This window comes from Castor canadensis, chromosome 11 (assembly GCF_047511655.1).
Source record: "Castor canadensis chromosome 11, mCasCan1.hap1v2, whole genome shotgun sequence".
In the NCBI taxonomy this organism is placed as follows: Eukaryota; Metazoa; Chordata; class Mammalia; order Rodentia; family Castoridae; genus Castor; species Castor canadensis.
Window position 1 is genome coordinate 83,970,566 of NC_133396.1, and position 18,840 is coordinate 83,989,405.

An 18,840-nucleotide genomic window follows, 5' to 3' on the forward strand; every position below is an offset into this window, starting at 1 on the left:
TAACATTTTCTGGATACAGAAAAACTCACTAAAAATTCATAGACTAAGCAGTGATTCTATTAATTAAGATAATTTTTTTTTAATTTCAAACTCATAATTAACAAAAACAAAAAATACTCACTCTAAGAGAGAGCGCCTTGCAATAAAAATCTTCCCTTGTTCTGGAGGTGCTCTCAGATCTCTGGAAAGAACAAAAAAATTACAATGAAAGTTCAAGTACTGTAAGAAACTTAATCCCACCCATGCAAGAAAGAATACAACTATAACACCTAACATTATTACCTTTTCACTGTGGTGGGTACTGGGCTAGCGATGCTCTGAGGTAGGCAACAGGAATGCATAATAGGAATGCTCGCCTACCTGAAGCGCTACTCAAAGGATCTCTATTCCCAGCCCCTAGAGACAGGCACTCCCTACAGCAAGCACATGGTGGCAGAATTCCCAGTCCTAGAGGTACTCTAAGGCCATGGACAGGCCTCCAGCCACATTTTACTCCAGGTCATATACTACTATTGATTTATCCTTCCCAATGTCAAGGGCTTGCAACAACTCTCAATAGCTCCTGATCTTATTGGTTAACTAACTCCAAGTACTGAAAATTCACATTTTAACACACAGCATATCATCTTCTTTAGGGCTCTTTTTAGCAGCACAAGCACTGCTGTCAACTGTTACTGCTCAAAACTGTTCTCCAGGACAGGAGACCACAGGCCATAAAACTGAGGAGAGCCCAGAAGGGCAAACGTTAGCCTTTGATTAGCCTTCCTCTATTATTATGGATGACTGACCAAGTGGAAACCAATTGCACTATACTTTATTACAAGTACTATATTATGGGGCACAAGAGAGTCACAGAATGGAGGACCAAGGGCTCTAGAGCCAAACTCTGGGTCAAACCCCTGCTGGGTAATCCTGGACAACATTCCCTATTTGTGCACCAATCTGCAACATGCAGGTGCTATAGTATCATAATGAAGGTCACTGTTTCACCACGTAAAGTACTCAGCAAGTGTTGGTTCTATTATTTTGTCAGTTAATAGTGTTAAGAGGTATGTGTGTGCATTATAGTCCACATATTAAGAAAGGAAAAATCCACCTTCAAGGTATTAAATAACTTTCCCAATCAACATGCAGCCAGTAAAAAAGGATGCAAGTGTGAACTCAGTCACTTTTCCTACAGTCCACATTCTGGCCACTGAGCTATACTGGAGTAGATGTTTGATAACCAGACAGTAATACATACTTACTTAGCTCTGTGGTTGCTTTTCATTTCTTCAAGAATAGAAAAAGTTGTGAGAGCACACCCGCCATTGTCTAAGGATGCAGATTTTTCAATGAGATTGGTCACAAAATCATCAAGGTGACTGCCAACCTCTTTCAAAAAAAGTGGCTTCAATTCCTGGAGTTATAAAACAAATAAAGGAAAAGCTAAGGTCATTAGCATTTTTCTAAAGGGCTCCCTTTAGCAGAGCCCATTCAGAAGAATGCCATTGAAAAGTAAGTGAGATGAATCAACTTGGGATGTAACACATTTGTACATGGAAGCAATGCTAGGAATCTCTCTGTGTAGCTATCCTTAGCTCAACTAGTAAAAACACTTTGTCTTTCTCATTATGCTTATGTCTTCTCTTCAACAAAATTAAAGGTAAGGGCAGAACAGGTTCTGCCTAGAAGGGAGAGGGTGGGGAGAGGGAAGGGGCAGGGGCAGCGGGGAGAAATGGCCCAAACAATGTATGTACATGTGAATAAATGAATAAAAAAAAAAAAAAGAAAAATAAGTGAGTTCACAGGAGTAGCAGCTGAAAAAAACTTCTACAGTCGACTTGTAGTTTCAGAAATGGCTGCTGAAAAAGCAATATAGTGATTTGATATCCTTTAAGATGTATATACTTTTTAAGCATAAATTAATATACCAAAGTAACCACCTACTAAATGAACTTCTATTAATGATACACAGAATCAAAATTACAGAATGATAAAAATGAGATTCTTTTTATATTTAGAAAAATACAAATTTTAATGTACTATATGCACATTATATAATTACCATAACTTTAAGTCTCCTTTTTTCTAAAGCAATCCTTTCATCCCAAGTACCTACCATTTACATTTTAGAGCCTGTCATTCTGTATCACACCTACATTTATACAATGCTATTCCTACCTCCACAGCGAGGTATTTATGAAACCCTAAACATTTTTAAAAAATTGTTATATACATGTATGTATGAATATATATGTATACTTGTTACACTTTTTAGTCTCTGATTAGTCTTAATATCTTAAAAAACTTTACTTCAGCTTGTGAAAATTATGAAGTAAAAAAAATACTTCTTCATGTTATAATAGGCCACCTACTACAGATGTTCAAATTGCAATTTAGAGTGTTTTTGGTTTTGGTGGGACTGGGGTTTGATCACAGGGCTTCATGCTTGCAAAGCAGGCACTCTACTGCTTCAGTCACACTTCCAGTCCATTTTGCTGTGGTTATTTTGGAGATTGAGTCTCGATAACTAATTGCCCATGATCCTCCCAAGTAGCTAAGATTAAAGGTGTAAGCCACCAAGTGCCAAGCTAAATTTGAGTATTTTAATTGGAATACTTAACCTGCATAAAGAAAACGTGTTAATTCACTAAGTCTTCAAGGAAGAAATGATTTTTTCCCAGACTACATTATTTAAGCTTCACTGAAAAGGTCTAAAATAGCATTTTTCTAGATTCTGCTATACCAAAAGACTTGGGCATGTCCTTTAAAAGCAAAGCCCAAAAAATGGAGGTAATGAACTATGTGAAGACTTTCATGGTGCTCTTGTCCTAGAGCCTCCAAACACCTGCTGGGTCCTGGGCAGTGAAAATACACTAAGGTCCCAGCTCTCCCAAAACAGTGATGAGATTGGATAATACAGGACATGCATGTATGAATGGCACACAGTCAGTGTCCCCTGAGCAAGGGAGACCACCATCAGAGATGGAAAAAACATGAATGTAAGACCTTAGCAAGCATGAGCTTGAATGGAGATTTTTTTGAGCTGAAACCTCAAAACGACTGGTAGGATGAATTTAGAGGAACTGAAGAAAAGAAGGAACAATGTGCTGAGAAGCAGAGTGCAGCAAGTGCGAGGAGCTTCACTCACAGAAAGGACGTGTGGTCCTGGAGAAGAGAACAGAGCTTCTATAAAACTGCTTTTTCACATTGACAGTATCTACTGATATTTTAGTTCCTTCCTTTGTGCCATTCCAGTTTTATGCCCAACTTCACTGTGAAATTTGCTTAACTGGAAGCAAGTACCTCAGTCACAAACAAATCAAATAAAAACTGCATAAGCACTATTCACAATAGCCAAGTTATGGAAACAGCCAAGATGCCCCACTACGGACGAATGGATTAAGAAAATGTGGTATTTATACACAATGGAATTTTACTCAGCCACAAAGAAGAATGAAATTTTGTCATTTGATGGTAAATGGATGGAATTGGAGAACATCATCTTAAGCAAAGTTAGCCAGGCTCAGAAGGCTAAAAATCATATGTTCTCCCTCATATGCAGATTATAGATCTAAAACAAATGCAGCAATATTATTGGACATGCAGTGGAGGGATAGGGCAAGGGAAGGAAACCAAAAATTTGAATGTGGTTGATGTGCTCACAGTATAGGAACAAACACAGTAATCTTAAACTGGTCAAGGCCACTATGGGAAGGGGACTAAGGAATAGTGAAGAGGACTGGTAGAAATGAACCACCTGGGGTTGTAACACACATGTGCATGGAAACAACACAAGGAATCTCCCTGTGTAGCTATCTTTATCTCAAACCAGCAAAAACGCCATGTTTCTGTACCTTTTATATTTTCTCTTCTACAAAATTGTAGAACAGAAGAGTGGAAAAGATTCTGAGGAGGGAGGGGGAGAGGAGGTTGGCATTGATGAGGGAGGTGGGGTGGCAGGGAAAGGGGTAGGAGGATGAATACAGTGCAAATAATGTATACACATGTATGTAAATGTAAAAATGATAACTGTTGAAATCAAGAATGGGGGGAAGGATGAAAGAGAGCAGTGGAGGGGGTGAATTCAAGTATTATATATCATTTTAAGAACCTTTGTAAATGCCACAATGTACCCCCACCCAGCACAACAATAAAAAAATAAATAAAAGCTGCATAAAGAAAAGAGGTTCTTTTATCATTTAAGCTCTAGAATTTTATCTATAAATAAATAGCTTTGTCCCGTGGAAAAATATACTGAAAGAGAAGGGAAAGGATTCCTTCATTCCACTAAGGGCTGGTCCAGCTTTTGACACTCTCCTAAGTCCCTGTTCTCATGGAATTTAAAATCCCAGCGGGGCCAGGTGCTGGTGGCTCATGCCTGTAATCCTAGTTACTCAGGAGGCAGAGATCAGAAGGATTGCAGTTTGAAGCCAGCCTGTGTAAATAGTATGAGAGACCCTATCTCGAAAAAAACCCATCACCAAAACAGGGATAGTGAAGTGGCTCAAGGTACAGGTCCTGAGTTCAAACCCCAGTGTGAGGGGTAGTAGTACAAAATGGTGGGCTTCAAATGTCCTTGTATGTTCCTCTTACCTCCCTATAATCCCAATCTCTGACACACACACAGTGTAAAACATTGCTTGGGTGTGCTGAGCCTATAAGGTTCTTATTTCAATTGGATGAATTCATGGGTTCCCCCTACCTTGAATTAAATTCACAAACGGGTACTTCAGGTAACCATTTAAAGGAAGCCATTTAAATTTACCACATTCTCATATATAGCATAATTAGATGCCTAATATTTGTATCTTAATGCCTTTCCCTTTTTCCTCTGAGGAATTAAAGTTGGTAGACATTGCTGCTACTAGGACACCAGGAAGAATTCTGTGGAGGCAACCATTAAGTTGCCTTAAACTCCTTTCAAAAATCCTAGTAGTGATAATAAAGAGTGATTTCTAGCCAGGCACCAGTGGCTTATGCCTATAATCCTAGCTACTTGGGAGGCACAGACCAGGAGGATCGCAGTTCAAAGTCAGCCCAGGCAAATAGTTCTGGAGACCCTATCTCAAAAATACCCAACACACAAAAAAAAAAAAAAAAAAAAACTGGCAGTGGTTCAAACAGTAGAACATCTACCTAGTAAGCATGAAGCCCTGAATTCAACCTCCCCCAAAAAGTGACTTATTACTGTTCCTCTTTTTAAGAGGGAATATAAAAAACACAGGAGAAGTAGTCCACTTTTGCCCTCTTGCTAGTTCTTCTATCACATCAAACTGTTGTTAGAATTTCAAAATGTGATTACAGTAAATCTGAGTAATGTCTAAAACAAGTAACCTTAAAACCATGTTGATTTGCATAATACTAATTTCATTCAGTCAGTGGACCACAATGGATAGAGTGATGGAAGGAGGGAGAGAAGCAGTAAATTTACTACAAACTAGAAAAGGTACTTAGATAATCTAGTAAACAGAATCACTATATTTTAGAGCTCAAGAAACCTTTAATTTTAAATAAGTAGCTAAGGACTGGTGGAGTGGCTCAAGAGTGCCTGCCAAGCAAGCATTAGGCCCTGAGTTCAAACCCCAGTACTGCCAAAAAAAAAAACCCAAAACCACAACATCTTTCTTTTAAATAAGTAGCTGAATTACATCATCTCTAAGAGTCCAAGGATAAAGAATGACAATGTGAAAACAAAGACTCTGTGATTAGACCACTTGTTACAGGCACGAGAGCTCAGAGGTAAGATGGGAAAATTTAGGAGAGACCAGATCATGATTTAAGAATTTTTAGTTCTTTAAATATCAGGGGAGCATGGTGATAGAGAAAGAATAAGTAAAGTGGGGGAGGGGGTTTATTTTGATTAGAGTATGATGGGCACCAGTGGCCACAAGGAATGAGGGTAAATGTGATAGATATATTTAGTATTCACATATAAAAATTGCTATAACTTTAAAATATATTTCCAGGGTATCTAACTCAGTCACTGTTCCTCTTATCCATTTTACACATGTAGTTCTCAGTCGCCATGAGGACAGACCAAGCACCTAACCCAGTGCATGGAAGATAAAGGAACTGTGTAGGTTTTATTAGCTAAGCTGAGCTGAAACACATTTATCTACTTCAGTCTCCCATTGAGACAGCTCACTCATCTTTATCTGAACTGCTGAACATTGCTGTGAGGGCAACAGAGCAGGTGTCTTCTAAACCTTTTCAAGTGATGAAATCATAAAGAACAACAAACTGACTTTTTCCAAAATCTTCAAAGTACAGTAGAGTCTCAAACACCTATGCACTTAAGTAAAATGAGAAAGGAAATCTCAGAGGAATGTAGTCAGACTTGCATGGCCAAAAGAGGGCAGAATGTGTCAGAGGACCAGGGGAACAAAGTCAGATAGATTGCCATAGTAGAGGCTGTTAGCGCTGAACACTATCATTCCTGCTCCCTTCCTCAATACTAAGGCTCCTGATTTTTAAGGGGGCACCTGACTGCCCAGAGTAAATAAATGTCTAATCTCTCAGTGCACGTAGTTCGCTACTTGAGATTATAGGTGGAACCGGTTTGTCAAAATCTCAGACAACTTCCTTAAAAGACAGCTGATCCTGTTTCTTACCCCTCTTCTTTCCTTGCCTCAACTCTCCTGCCTGGAACCTAGGTAAAATGGCTGGAACCATGTGGAAACCAAGGAGGATTATAGTCACAAATGGTGAAGCAGAAAGCTAAAAGGAACCAGGGTCCCTGAGGACCATAAAGCCAGCATACTAACTCTGGGCTTCCTACTCCTGAATCATTTAGAGGAGAGCGAAATATACCTCTATCTTGTGTAAGCCACTATTACTTTTGTGCTTACTCTTACAGAAAAACCTAATCTTAATGTATATGATAATCAGAATTTCTAGGCAGAAAATACTTAGATTTGTCTCTCTTTTTCTTCAGCAGTCTGCCTATAAGTCAAAAAGATCAGCACTGCCAAAAACTTTATTTTAGAGGGGACAACTCAAACACAGAAACCATTTGCAGATACACCACCTGAGTCTTATTACTACCATTTGTTCAATGAATGGCTGGGCAAAGCATAAAGTATTGATGTGAAAACCAATACTTGAAATGCTGTGTAAGAAGCAAATAGAGTAGGCTGCAGCACCACATAAATTTAGGAAGCAGAAATAGGAAGTAATTTTCTTCAGCCCTTCAATTTTCACATAAGACCTCTATAAAATTGTGTACATTAACAAAAGTTCCACAAATAGTGATAGTAAAGGTGCTCCTTTGCCCTTCTCACCATGTTCACTTTTCTGTGGAAGCCATACTCAGAGGAGAGACTAGTGACCAGAGCAGGATGGATTCATCCAGCCTTGCCCTTCTGGCCAAAATTCAATTCTCTTTCCCCTAGATCTGAAGATCTGAGCTTTAAAAGAATAGAAAACTTATTAATTGAAATATCAAGGAATATCTAAGCTCTTCCTTATAAGCTCCTTCCTAGAATGCTCCTTACTTGAGCACTCAACTTCTGCCAGGAATTCTATTACATACATGAATACCCTTCAAATACATTTTCTTTTATGCTTAAAAAAGCCAAAGTGGGTTTCTGTCATTTGCAACCAAAACAAAGTTTTAACATAATGTTAAAACAAAGCTAATTGATCTATTAATATAAACTTGTTGGGCTTTAATCATTTGACTCTCCCTTAGAATGTTTCAAGGTCTTTTAAGTCTTATTACAACAACAATTTTAAGGATTTCAAAAAGCAATGACTGGAGGTTATATAATTATGCATGGTCCCACCAATGTCAACCTTCCTCCCTCCACTTCCCTTCAGACCAAAAAGCTTGCTCTGCACTTATGACAGCCCCTTCATATCTTTTCCTTAATATGAGTTCCTCTGTCTAAATGTCTTAAATTTTCAGAGGTTCTTTGTAGGTTGCTAAATTTAGTAAACCAAAATACAGGACACTTAGTCTGTCAGACAAATAATTTTTTACATCTAAGTGTGTTTCAAATATTTCATGATAACTAAAAAAGCATTGATTGTTCATCTGAAACTCAAATTCAACTAGACATATGTACTTTATTTGACAGCTCTAGTCCATGAAGCTGAAAGAGCAGTCCAGTAAGACTTATAGGCTACCCACTCCCTTTACAATGAGAAGCAAAGGATTCTGAGCAAGTTTTAGCTCCATGATGGTGACATCAACCACTGGTGTTATGATGGACCCTGAAGACAACTAGTCCAAAGTTAAAGATTAGGGGAAGACCAACCAATGACAATGTGTGACAACTGCATTGGAGTACAATACCAAATTACAAATGACTACAAAGATTCCTGACTTTCATTTATTTTTTTAAAAATGTTTAAATTCCTAAGAGAAAAGAAATTAGTATATGAAAAAAAACCAAATTTTATGGCTCTGAACAAGGTTCACATATCTATCCCCTTATCATTCTATGGTAGCAATAAAGCAAAAAATAAGAAATGTAATCAGTTAGAGACCTCTTATAAGTTGGGATAATTTAATTAAATAAAACAGTGCACATAAAGCACCTAGTATAAAGTCTGGCGCTCAACAGGACTTCTAAATGTCTTTCATTTCTCCTACCTAAGCCTATTTATTTGATCTAGAATATTATGACATTCTATCTGGTCTCATTTTATCCAAACTGTTTGACTACATATTATTCATAAACATCCCAATTAATAAACAATGGTGGGGCTGGAGTTGTAGCTTAGTGTTAGAATGCATACAGAACATGCACAAGGTTTGATCCCAAGTAGCAAAATAAACAAATAAGTTGCAAAATGTTTAATTTCACTAGGTATCAAGCAAGTGCAAATTAAAATGCTTCTAAACCAAATTATAGGCTCACCAAATGAAACTGGTTGAGATTCATCCAGAACAAAGCACTATTTAATAAATATAGGCTATATATTAAGGGTATAGACTAGGTACTGAAGAGTACAGAATAAGGAGAACACTGTTTCAAGCAGGGATGTTTATCTTTTTTTTTTTTTTCCTGTGGTACTGGGGTTTTGAGCTCAGGGCTTGCTAGGCAGGCACCCTTACCATTTGAGCCACTCCGCCAACTCAAGCAAAAATGTTTATAACACTGCACAAGCACTAGATCTTGATCTTGAATTTGAAGGCTTTAGTACATTATTCGATTGGTGAAGGTATGAAGTTAAAGGAAATCTCAGGGAGAAGGAATTACACAAACAAGGACAGGAAAGCAGAGAAAAAATACTTTACAACCTCCATTGATAAAGTCATAAAGTTTGTAAACTGTGATCGTGGCAGTAGACAAATGCTCCTTAATGGGACCTCAAAAGACCAAAAAAAAAAAAAAGACCATGCAGCTGGGTATGGTGACATTCAGTGTAATCCCAGCTATTCTAAAGGCCAAGGCAATAAAATCATAAATTGGATACCAGCTGGGGCAACATAACAAGACCTTGAAGGATGGAGAGAGGAAAGGAGGGAGGGAGGAAGGAAGGTTGGTTGCACAATGGACAAAATGGACACGAAGGGCATTAGAAAAGGAAAGGAAGACAAAGCTAGGTGTCCTGCCTACAAGAGGAATAAGGTCAGAAACACTATAGTAAACCATAAAAACAAAAACCAATTTTTTTGGAGATACTAGGGTTTGAATTCAGGGCCTTATGCTTGCTAGGCAGGCACTCTTACCACTTGAGCCACTCTGCCAGCCTTTGTGTGTGTGTGTGTGTGTGTGTGTGATTTTTTTTTTTTTTTTTAAAGATAGGGTCTTGAGAACTATTTGCCTGGGACTACCTGTGCCTATATACTATTGTTTTTCTTAGACAAAACTACAAATTTAGTCACTCAGGTAAGAGGCTGTCTAATAATCAAGTCTTCAAACAGTCCCTTATAGAAGAGCAAAAAGTACTAATCAGAAAAGACATTGTCTGAAATACCCTTGATCACTATAGTTTTGGAGGCTCATACAGGCAATGTAATGGAATTGGCAAAAAGAAATGAGTAAAATTTAACAACCTATTAGTTAAATCTAGACTTGCAGCTCCAAGTATAGCAAATACACTTTTTGAATACCACTCTATAAAGTAATTCAGTAAGTGGTTACATTATAGATATCACAAATACACCTACTGAGTAATGCAGGGGTTTAATCTCAATGTTGAGTAAACAGTTATTGTAATAATATTTCTAGTGATAGCGCCATCCTTCATCCCTGCATTCAAAAAGTGCTGTATTTCAAACAAATGAGATGAAAGGAAAATGATATGCCCTTGGCCTTGGAAGACATCTGAAAAACTAGCTCTGATAATAAACAAGACTCTGATACCAAAGTGAACATAAATAATCTTACATCGTTTTTTATGTAAAATATTTAAATGTTCTAAATTTAAATTATTCAATATAAATACCTGTGCACATGCATATGTATAGGCAATGTAATAACTAAACCAAGTCCGTTTCATCTACATCACTGGATATTGGATATTAACTATCTATTCACTTTGGCCAGCACACATTGAAAGTGATCTTCCCATCAAAAAGGGAAGAGAGCCTTGGATTTGAAATCACCTTACATTTAAGCACACATGATATTAGATTATAATTTTTTTTCAAAAAATTAAATAAAAAGGTATTCTTTGTCCTCAAAAATTTCCTGAAGGTACTGCTGAGTTATGATTTGTAAGACAATTTGTCCCCATTTGAAATGGCTCCATGTTGTAGTTTTTGAGTTAGTTCTACTTCCATGTCAAGACATCTAAATTGATTAAACATTTGTTGGAGGCCTATTTACTGTGAACCATGAGAGGTACTTTCACAAAGCACTCATGATTTCAACTATATCAGCTATTAACCTAGGTCACTAAAACCAAGATTTGCTGATAAGAGCCAGAAAATGACAGTGATGAATGGGGCAGGAAAGAAAGGGGCAATGTGCATTTTCCATAGCAAAATAAGGTCAACCGATGAGAAAAATGAGCAACTCTTTAAACAGTTTAACATTTAAAATGTTACTAAAAATCTCTTTCCTAAAACTGTGTGGTTCTAAAGAGGAAACTATTACTTACCTCTGCCTCTGCTGCCAGCTGTCTCTTCTTTGCTATCAACTGCTTTATGTCAATTCGACCTCGGGAGAAAAAAAAGTGACCTTTAAATTGATGTGTTAAATAGATACCTAGCACCACTATTTAAACCACGAAACTGAAAAACAAGCAAATACAAAGATGAACATGTAAATTACGATATAACCACAAAACATGACCTAGCTCTTAAAAATGAAGTATAGGCAAGGAATGAAGTAGAAGGAAACTTAGACAAAGATACTAAGTATAAAAAAAGAAAACTACTGAACAGACTCACAATGACAAGTATGTTAATCACGTGATGTGATGGATTCTGACAGTATGAGAAATTAGATTCCCTGAACAGATCCTACAATCAAGACTACTAAGATACTGGGTAAAATAGGAAAACCTAAAACTCTTTTAAAACTTATTGCCATGCTGGTATAAACCCAGAGAGGCAAAAGAATAAAATGAAACTAGAGCCATAGAGGACATATGAGAAGCCTACGGATTCCTGCCAAATGCTAGACACCATGAGCAAACACTGGTGGACACACAGGGTGTGGAATTTTCACAGGATGGTACAACAATGAAATCTAGGACTTGCCTCGACTAACAGAATACCATCGTACAGCCAAGGACCTCTCAGGCTACATCGCCAGTGTACAGGACAGAAATGACCACCCAAGAGAACAGTAAGGAAACGTGTCTGTTCACTTCATGCTGTTCAGAGCAGAAAATATTTCCACTGAGAAATTACGACCCCCTCACTACAGTCTGCAACCTAAATGCACATTACCTGTATTATCTGAAAAACCTCGAGAGGTATATTTATTTTAAGGCAAAGCTAAGTTGTATCCTAAGACTATAGGCAGATGCAAACGCAGCTCCTCCCTGGAAGGTTACAATATCAACCAAGGCCTTAAAGAATTCCACCAAATAAAGTTCTAAGAAAAAAAGAAGATGCTCTGGTTAAACAGCATAAAAAACACTAAGAAACAGCAGGATAAATGGGAGCAGCAGAACAAAAGCTAAGGACTCAGATCTGCAAAACTAAAGATACAAAAACTGTCATTTATGAGCTATGAAATAAGAATGCTTACTATGTTAAGGGAAATAAACGTAAAACTCAAAATAAAAAAACAAGGAACAAGAAACTAAATAACCAAGCATAGTATAAAAAGAACCAAATACATTTCTCAAAATAAAATATAAAAACAATTTGGATTAAACAAAGCAGTAAGCTGGATACAGTGGTACATACCTGTAATCCCAGCACTTCGGACACTGAAAGTTCAAAACCAGTCTGGGCTACACAGCAATACTTTGTATTTCAAATAAATAAATAAATAAACAAAGCAGGGTGCAGTGGCTCACACCTGTATTCCCAGCTACTTGGGAGGCAGAGATAGGAGGATCACAGTTTGAGGCCAAATGGGCAAAGTTAGAGAAACTCTCCCAAAAACAAACTGGGCATGGTGATACATATCTGTAATACCAGTTACATAGGAAGCTGAGGGAGTAGGATTACACATTTCAAGTCAGCCTGGGCTATGTAGTTCCAGGCTAGCTGGGGTTCACAGTAAGATCCTGCCTCAAAAATGAGCCAAAAAAGAAATAATGGCTCAAAAGAAAGTCTCAAAGAAGGCCAGCCTAGGCAGTTTCAGAACATATCTGAAAAACAAAGTAAAAAACATAAAAAGGAGCTAAGGCAGACACTCTACCACTTGAGCCACTCTGCCATCCCCCAAAAACTGAGTTCATCAGCTTTATAACAGTAGACATATATGAAAGCTGCCACAAAGAAAACAGGATGGAAAAGAACTAAATAAATGGAAAGATACCTCATCTTCAATGATTAGAAGAGTTAATATTGTTAATATAATTTCTGCCAATTTATCTACAGATTCAAAGCAATTCTCACAAAAATTTCAGATGGCTTCTTAGCAGAAAGACAAAATAACCTAAATTCATATGGAAATTCAAGGGACACAAAAATATCCAGAACAATGTTGAAAAAGTTGGAAGACAATGTCAATTCTAAAGATAGATACAGAACAATAGAATGGACTTGAGAGTCCAGAAATACATTATCAAAAATGATTTTCCACAAAGGTGCCAAGACAATTGATTGGGGAAAGAATAGTGTCTTCCAATAAATGGTGCTAGGAAAATTAGACGCTACATACATGCAAAGGATTGAAGACGACCCTGAACGCATACCACATACAGAAACTAACTCAAAAAGATCAAATATCTAAGGATATAAAAGCTTAAAACCATATGTTGATTATCTGAAATACTGGGGGACCAGAGATGTTGCAGATTTTAGAGATTTTTGAATTTGGAATATTTGCATGGACTTAACCGGATGCAGTTGAGCACTGCTAACCTGGAGCCTGGATTTCAGATTTTCAAATTAGGGATGCCCAACCTGTATAAAACTCTTAGAAGAAAGCAGAGGCATATCTCTGTGGCCATGGACTAGATAGTGGCTTCTTAGATAAAACACCAATAGAATAAGCAACAATAGAAAACAAAAACAGATCACAGATTCCATCAAATTTCGAAAGTCACTTTTGTACTGAAAATGACACCAACAAGAAAGTAAAAAAGCCACATAGCTATAATCTCAGCACTTGGGAGACTGAGACAGAAGGATTGAGTTCAAGACCCACCTGGGCTACAGAGCAAGACCTATCTCAAAAACCAAACAGAAAGACCAAAAACCCAATATAAACATACACTAAGTATCTGAGTAGATATTTTATTTATTTATTTTTGGCAGTATAGGGGTTTGAACTTAGGGCCTTGTGGCTCTCATACAAAGAGAGCCTCCAGCCCTCTTTTGCTCTGGTTATTTTTGGAGATAGGATATCGCTTTTTGCCCAAGCCAACCTGGACTGTAATTCTCATATTTTAAGCTCCCCCCATCACAGGGATGACAGGCACAGGCCACCACATCCAGTTCTTTTTTCCCACTGAGATAGGACATCACAAAACTTTTGCCCAGACTGGCCTGGAACCATGATCCTGATTCTCAGCCTCCTGCACAGCTTGGGTAAAAGGCACATACCATTGCACTCAGTTATTGGTTGAGATGGGTTTTTGTGAACTCCCTACCAAGGTTGGCCTTGATCCTCCCTGTCTCAGCTTCCCAGATAGGCAAGATTACAGGTGTGAGCCACAAGCACCCAGCTTAGATATTTCTTTTAAAAAGATATGCAGGCTGAAAAAAAATCTGAAATTTAAAATGTTTCAAAGTCTGAAACTTTTGGGATATAACATGACACCAGAAGGTGAAAAATTCCACACCTTATGTGAGGTCAAAATGCAGGTGCACTAAATATACTACACCAAATTATCCCACATACAATAAAAATTACCCTCAAGCTACATATATAAGATATATATAAAACATAAGTGAATTTCTTGTGTGGACTTGGGTCCTAATCCCATGATTTCATAGGTAAATGAATATGGAAACTTCTTTCCAACTACCATAGGGAGACAGAGGAGGAAGCACTGTAAAAAATTAATTCTCACCACTTGTACATCATGCCCCCAAAACTCTATCTATCCATGAATAACATACCAAGCATCACTATAAGCTGCCTTTTCGAGGCAGGGACTGGGAAGTGAGGGAAAGAGGTTTTGTTCACACTTAGGAATATCTTAGGCCTGGTGAAGTGGCTCAAGTAGTAGAGCACCTGCCTAGCAAGCATGAGGTCCTGAGTTCAAACCACAGTACTGCAAAAAAGAAAAAAACCACCTCTGAATACCTCATTGAAAAAAAGCAGAAAAATAAAATACCAATTCAATTCATTTTCCTTTAAAAGAAAATTTATGTAGTTTCTTGCTACTTAGTCTATCACCTAATGACATAATATCAGATTGAGTCAGTCTTAACAGTTATTTATTTTGGCATGACATGGCAAGAGATGGAGCAGTGTCTGTCTGTCTATGTCTGTGTGGTTCATCTCCAACCCCCTCCCTATAAAGCCACCAGAGCCCCACCTGATACCTTATCTAATCCCAGTCAGCTCCCAAAAGTCCTACCTCTAAATACCCATAGTTTCCACTCCCGTAACACTTCACAACGGAATTAAATGCCAAGATGACAGTCAAAGGGGAAAAGTATATTCAAACCATAGCACTAACCAATAGCATGAAAACTTGCTGCATTTGGGGGACTTTAGCCAAGCGCAAGTGCCTCTAAGTACCAGGCTCACATTGCTTTACAATGTTGTGTTTAATAGGCTCTTGCCAAAGAGCAGTTTTTATCCACTTATTTTCTAAGCTACCAATTGCATTCTACATCAGTACTGCCCAACAGAAATATAATATAAATCCCATATGTAATTTTTAATTTGCTAGGAGCCACATTAAAAAGTAAAGAAAAACAGGTATGGGGCAAAGGGCATTAAAATAAAGAGTACAAGTGAATCTTTGAAATCTGGTGTGTATTTCACAAGTACAGTGCATCTCAATTTGGACTAGCAAATTGTCAGGTGCTCAGCTTGACCATAGTGACCCCCACATTGAACAACGCTGTTCTAGATCAAGAGTCAGTAATTTTTTTTGTAACAGGTCAGAGACTATCTTAGCCCACATACTCCAACTACTCAACTCTGTTCTTGTGACAGAGAAAGCACCACACATCAACAAAAGAACACAGCTGTGTTGCCAACACCAAGGCTATCCTTGATTGGTGAGTTCACTGTATATCTGAATGGGAAATAAAACTTACAAGTACAAACACAGTATTTTTATAATATATAATACAACAGCTATGGTGACCACTGCTGGGTGCCTCATCAACAAGGGCATGTGTTCCATTGCCCTTGCCAGAACTAATTTAATACTGGGCACAAAGCGAGGAAGCCCAGTAGCAGAGCACATGCTGAGCATATGTGAGGCCTTGCGCTCAATCCCCAGTGCTACCAAAAAAAAAAAGAGGAGGAGGAGGAAACATAGCTATCAGAGTATAACAGAATAAAGACGACTTACTCAAGCTTGTTAACTGGGAAGAAAATTCAAAGACAGACTTTACAAATGTGTGAGTACAGCAGGAAAAGAAAGTAAGGTATGGAATTCTAGGGCCAATTGCAAATGTCAGGAAAGCTGTTAGAATCTTAAGACACGAGAGAGCAAGGAGAGAAATGGTACCTGGAACCCCGAAAGGAGAACTTGGGAGAAATACTGCACAAGAGTGATGGGATGGCTACCCATCAGGCAGGGAACCCAAGTGATGAACACACCCACCTTGGATCTGCCCTTGGATCTCCTGCCAGTGTCCCCCACTGACCAGACACTGCCAGAAGCCATAGAAGGCATGGGAGTATATTGCTATGTCTGTAAGGTCACCCTTCCGGAGCACAAAGTAGAGAGAAAAGAGTGGAGAGGCAAAAGGAAGATAGCTAGTATGGCTTGTAATCTAATCCTGGCCAATGAGACATGAAGTCTGTTGGGGAATTTCTAGGAAAGGTTTCATTGCTTCAAAGAGAAACACAGGAAAAGAAAGAGACAGTTTCTTTCCTTCTAATGGAAACTATTCTTTTGGTTTACCACTTCTGTTACCCCACTAGATTTACTAACCTTCTGTCATTACTTCTATCTTTCTCTTATCACCATCACCAATTTCCCATCGCGCCACAGGCCAACACCAACTATCTGCTTTCTCTGATTCCACATTGCCAGGCACTGCAGAAATAATTAAGAAAACAGGCCCACTCTAAACTGTCAAGTCCCAACCAGTCCCAAAATAAAAAGATGAAATCTTTGTCTTTGTCTCCTGATGAGTTTCTGTAACATTCCTTCACAGTGGTTCAATGTCTATTCTATCTTCAAGCTCTAGCTCTACCAAGTAACCTTTAGCTGATCTTTTTTGGTACCAAATCCTTAAACCCTTAAATGTCTTCTTTCTCTGTTTTTTTCTCTCTCTCCATCCCTCCTTCTCTCCATCCTGTCAGGGTCTTGGTATGTAGCCCAGGCTGGCCTTGAACTCAGAATCCTCTTGCCTTAGCTTCCCAAATGCTGGGATTATAGCTTTGAACCACCATGCCCAGCTCATCTATCTTTTTCCTTAATTTTCACTCTACTTAATCCTCTTCTCCAATGTTCCTGTGTCAGAGGAAATGGTAGCCCTCTCTTTTCCAGGATTCACTCTTCAAACTATTGCCTTGATCCTTCCCACAACTTTTAAGAAATTATTCACAAAGTTCCCAATGCATCGAGTGATTTATATTGTCCACATCTACATTCAAACCCAAACTATTATCTAAAAATCATGTTTCTGGTTAGTAGGTATAGGTAAGAACTTTCTCAACGAAACCCCAGCACCACAGCAACTAAGAGGCAGCATAGATAAATGGGACCTCATGAAACTAAAAAGCTTCTGTTCATCAAAAGAAATGGTCTCTAAACTGAAGAGAACACCCACAGAGTGGGAGAAAATATTTGCCAGCTACACATCAGACAAAGGACTGATAACCAGAATATATAGGGAACTTAATAAACTAAATTCTCCCAAAACTAATGAACCAATAAAGAAATGGGCAAGTGAACTAAACAGAACTTTCTCAAAAGAAGAAATTCAAATGGCCAAAAAACACACGAAAAAATGCTCACCATCTCTAACAATAAAGGAAATGCAAATTAAAACCACACTAAGATTCCACCTCACCCCTGTTAGAATAGCCATCATCAGCAACACCACCAACAACAGGTGTTGGCGAGGATGCGGGGAAAAAGGAACCCTCTTACACTGTTGGTGGGAATGTAAACTAGTACAACCACTCTGGAAAAAAATTTGGAGGCTACTTAAAAAGCTAAACATTGATCTACTATTTGATCCAGCAATCCCACTCTTAGGGATATACCCAAAAGACTGTGACACAGGTTACTCCAGAGGCACCTGCACACCCATGTTTATTGCGGCACTAGTCCCAACAGCCAAGTTATGGAAACAGCCAAGATGCCCCACTACTGACGAATGGATTAAGAAAATGTGGAATCTATACACAATGGAATTTTATGCAGCCATGAAGAAGAATGAAATGTTATCATTCGCTGGTAAATGGATGGAATTGGAGAACATCATTCTGAGTGAGATTAGCCTGGCCCAAGAGACCAAAAATCGTATGTTCTCCCTCATATGTGGACATTAGATCAAGGGCAAACACAACAAGGGGATTGGACTTTGAGCACATGATAAAAGCGAGAGCACACAAGGGAGGTGTGAGGATAGGTAAGACACCTAAAAAGTTAGCTAGCATTTGTTGCCCTTAGCGCAGAGAAACTAAAGCAGATACCTTAAAAGCAACTGACGCCAATAGGAAAAGGGGACCAGGAACTAGAGAAAAGGTTAGATCAAAAAGAATTAACCTAGAAGGTAACACACATGCACAGGAAATTAATGTGAGTCAACTCCCTGTATAGCTATCCTCATCTCAACCAGCAAAAACACTTGTTCCTTCCTATTATTCCTTATACTCTCTCTTCAACAAAATTAGATAAGGGCAAAATAGTTTCTTCTGGGTATTGAGGGAGTGGGGAGGAGAGGGAGTGGGCGGAGTGGGTGGTAAGGGAGGGGGTGGGGGCAGGGGGGAGAAATGACCCAAGCCTTGTATGCACATATGAATAATAAAACAATAAAAAAAAAATAAAAATCACATTTCTGGAATTATGTTATGGACATCATCCGTGGTATTCAAAATAAAATCTGTGGGCCAGGCATGCTGGTACACACCTATAATCCCAGCACTCAGGAGGTCAAAGCAGAAGGATCATGAATTTGAGGCC

The 18,840-nt window shown here is 38.4% G+C and overlaps 1 protein-coding gene across 2 annotated transcripts in view; it reads right to left on the reverse strand.

Moving 5' to 3' along the window:
* The window catches only part of Soat1 (sterol O-acyltransferase 1), a 72,165-nt gene that overhangs the window by 16,760 nt on the left and 36,565 nt on the right, over positions 1-18,840 (reverse strand). For both annotated transcript variants that reach the window (XM_074047344.1, XM_020174755.2), the window contains exons 3-5: positions 11,041-11,099; positions 1,248-1,399; positions 122-181 (exon numbers count right to left, since the gene is read on the reverse strand). In XM_074047344.1, the coding sequence (XP_073903445.1) occupies positions 122-181; positions 1,248-1,399; positions 11,041-11,099 (271 nt within the window). The remainder of the gene's footprint in view (positions 1-121; positions 182-1,247; positions 1,400-11,040; positions 11,100-18,840) is intronic.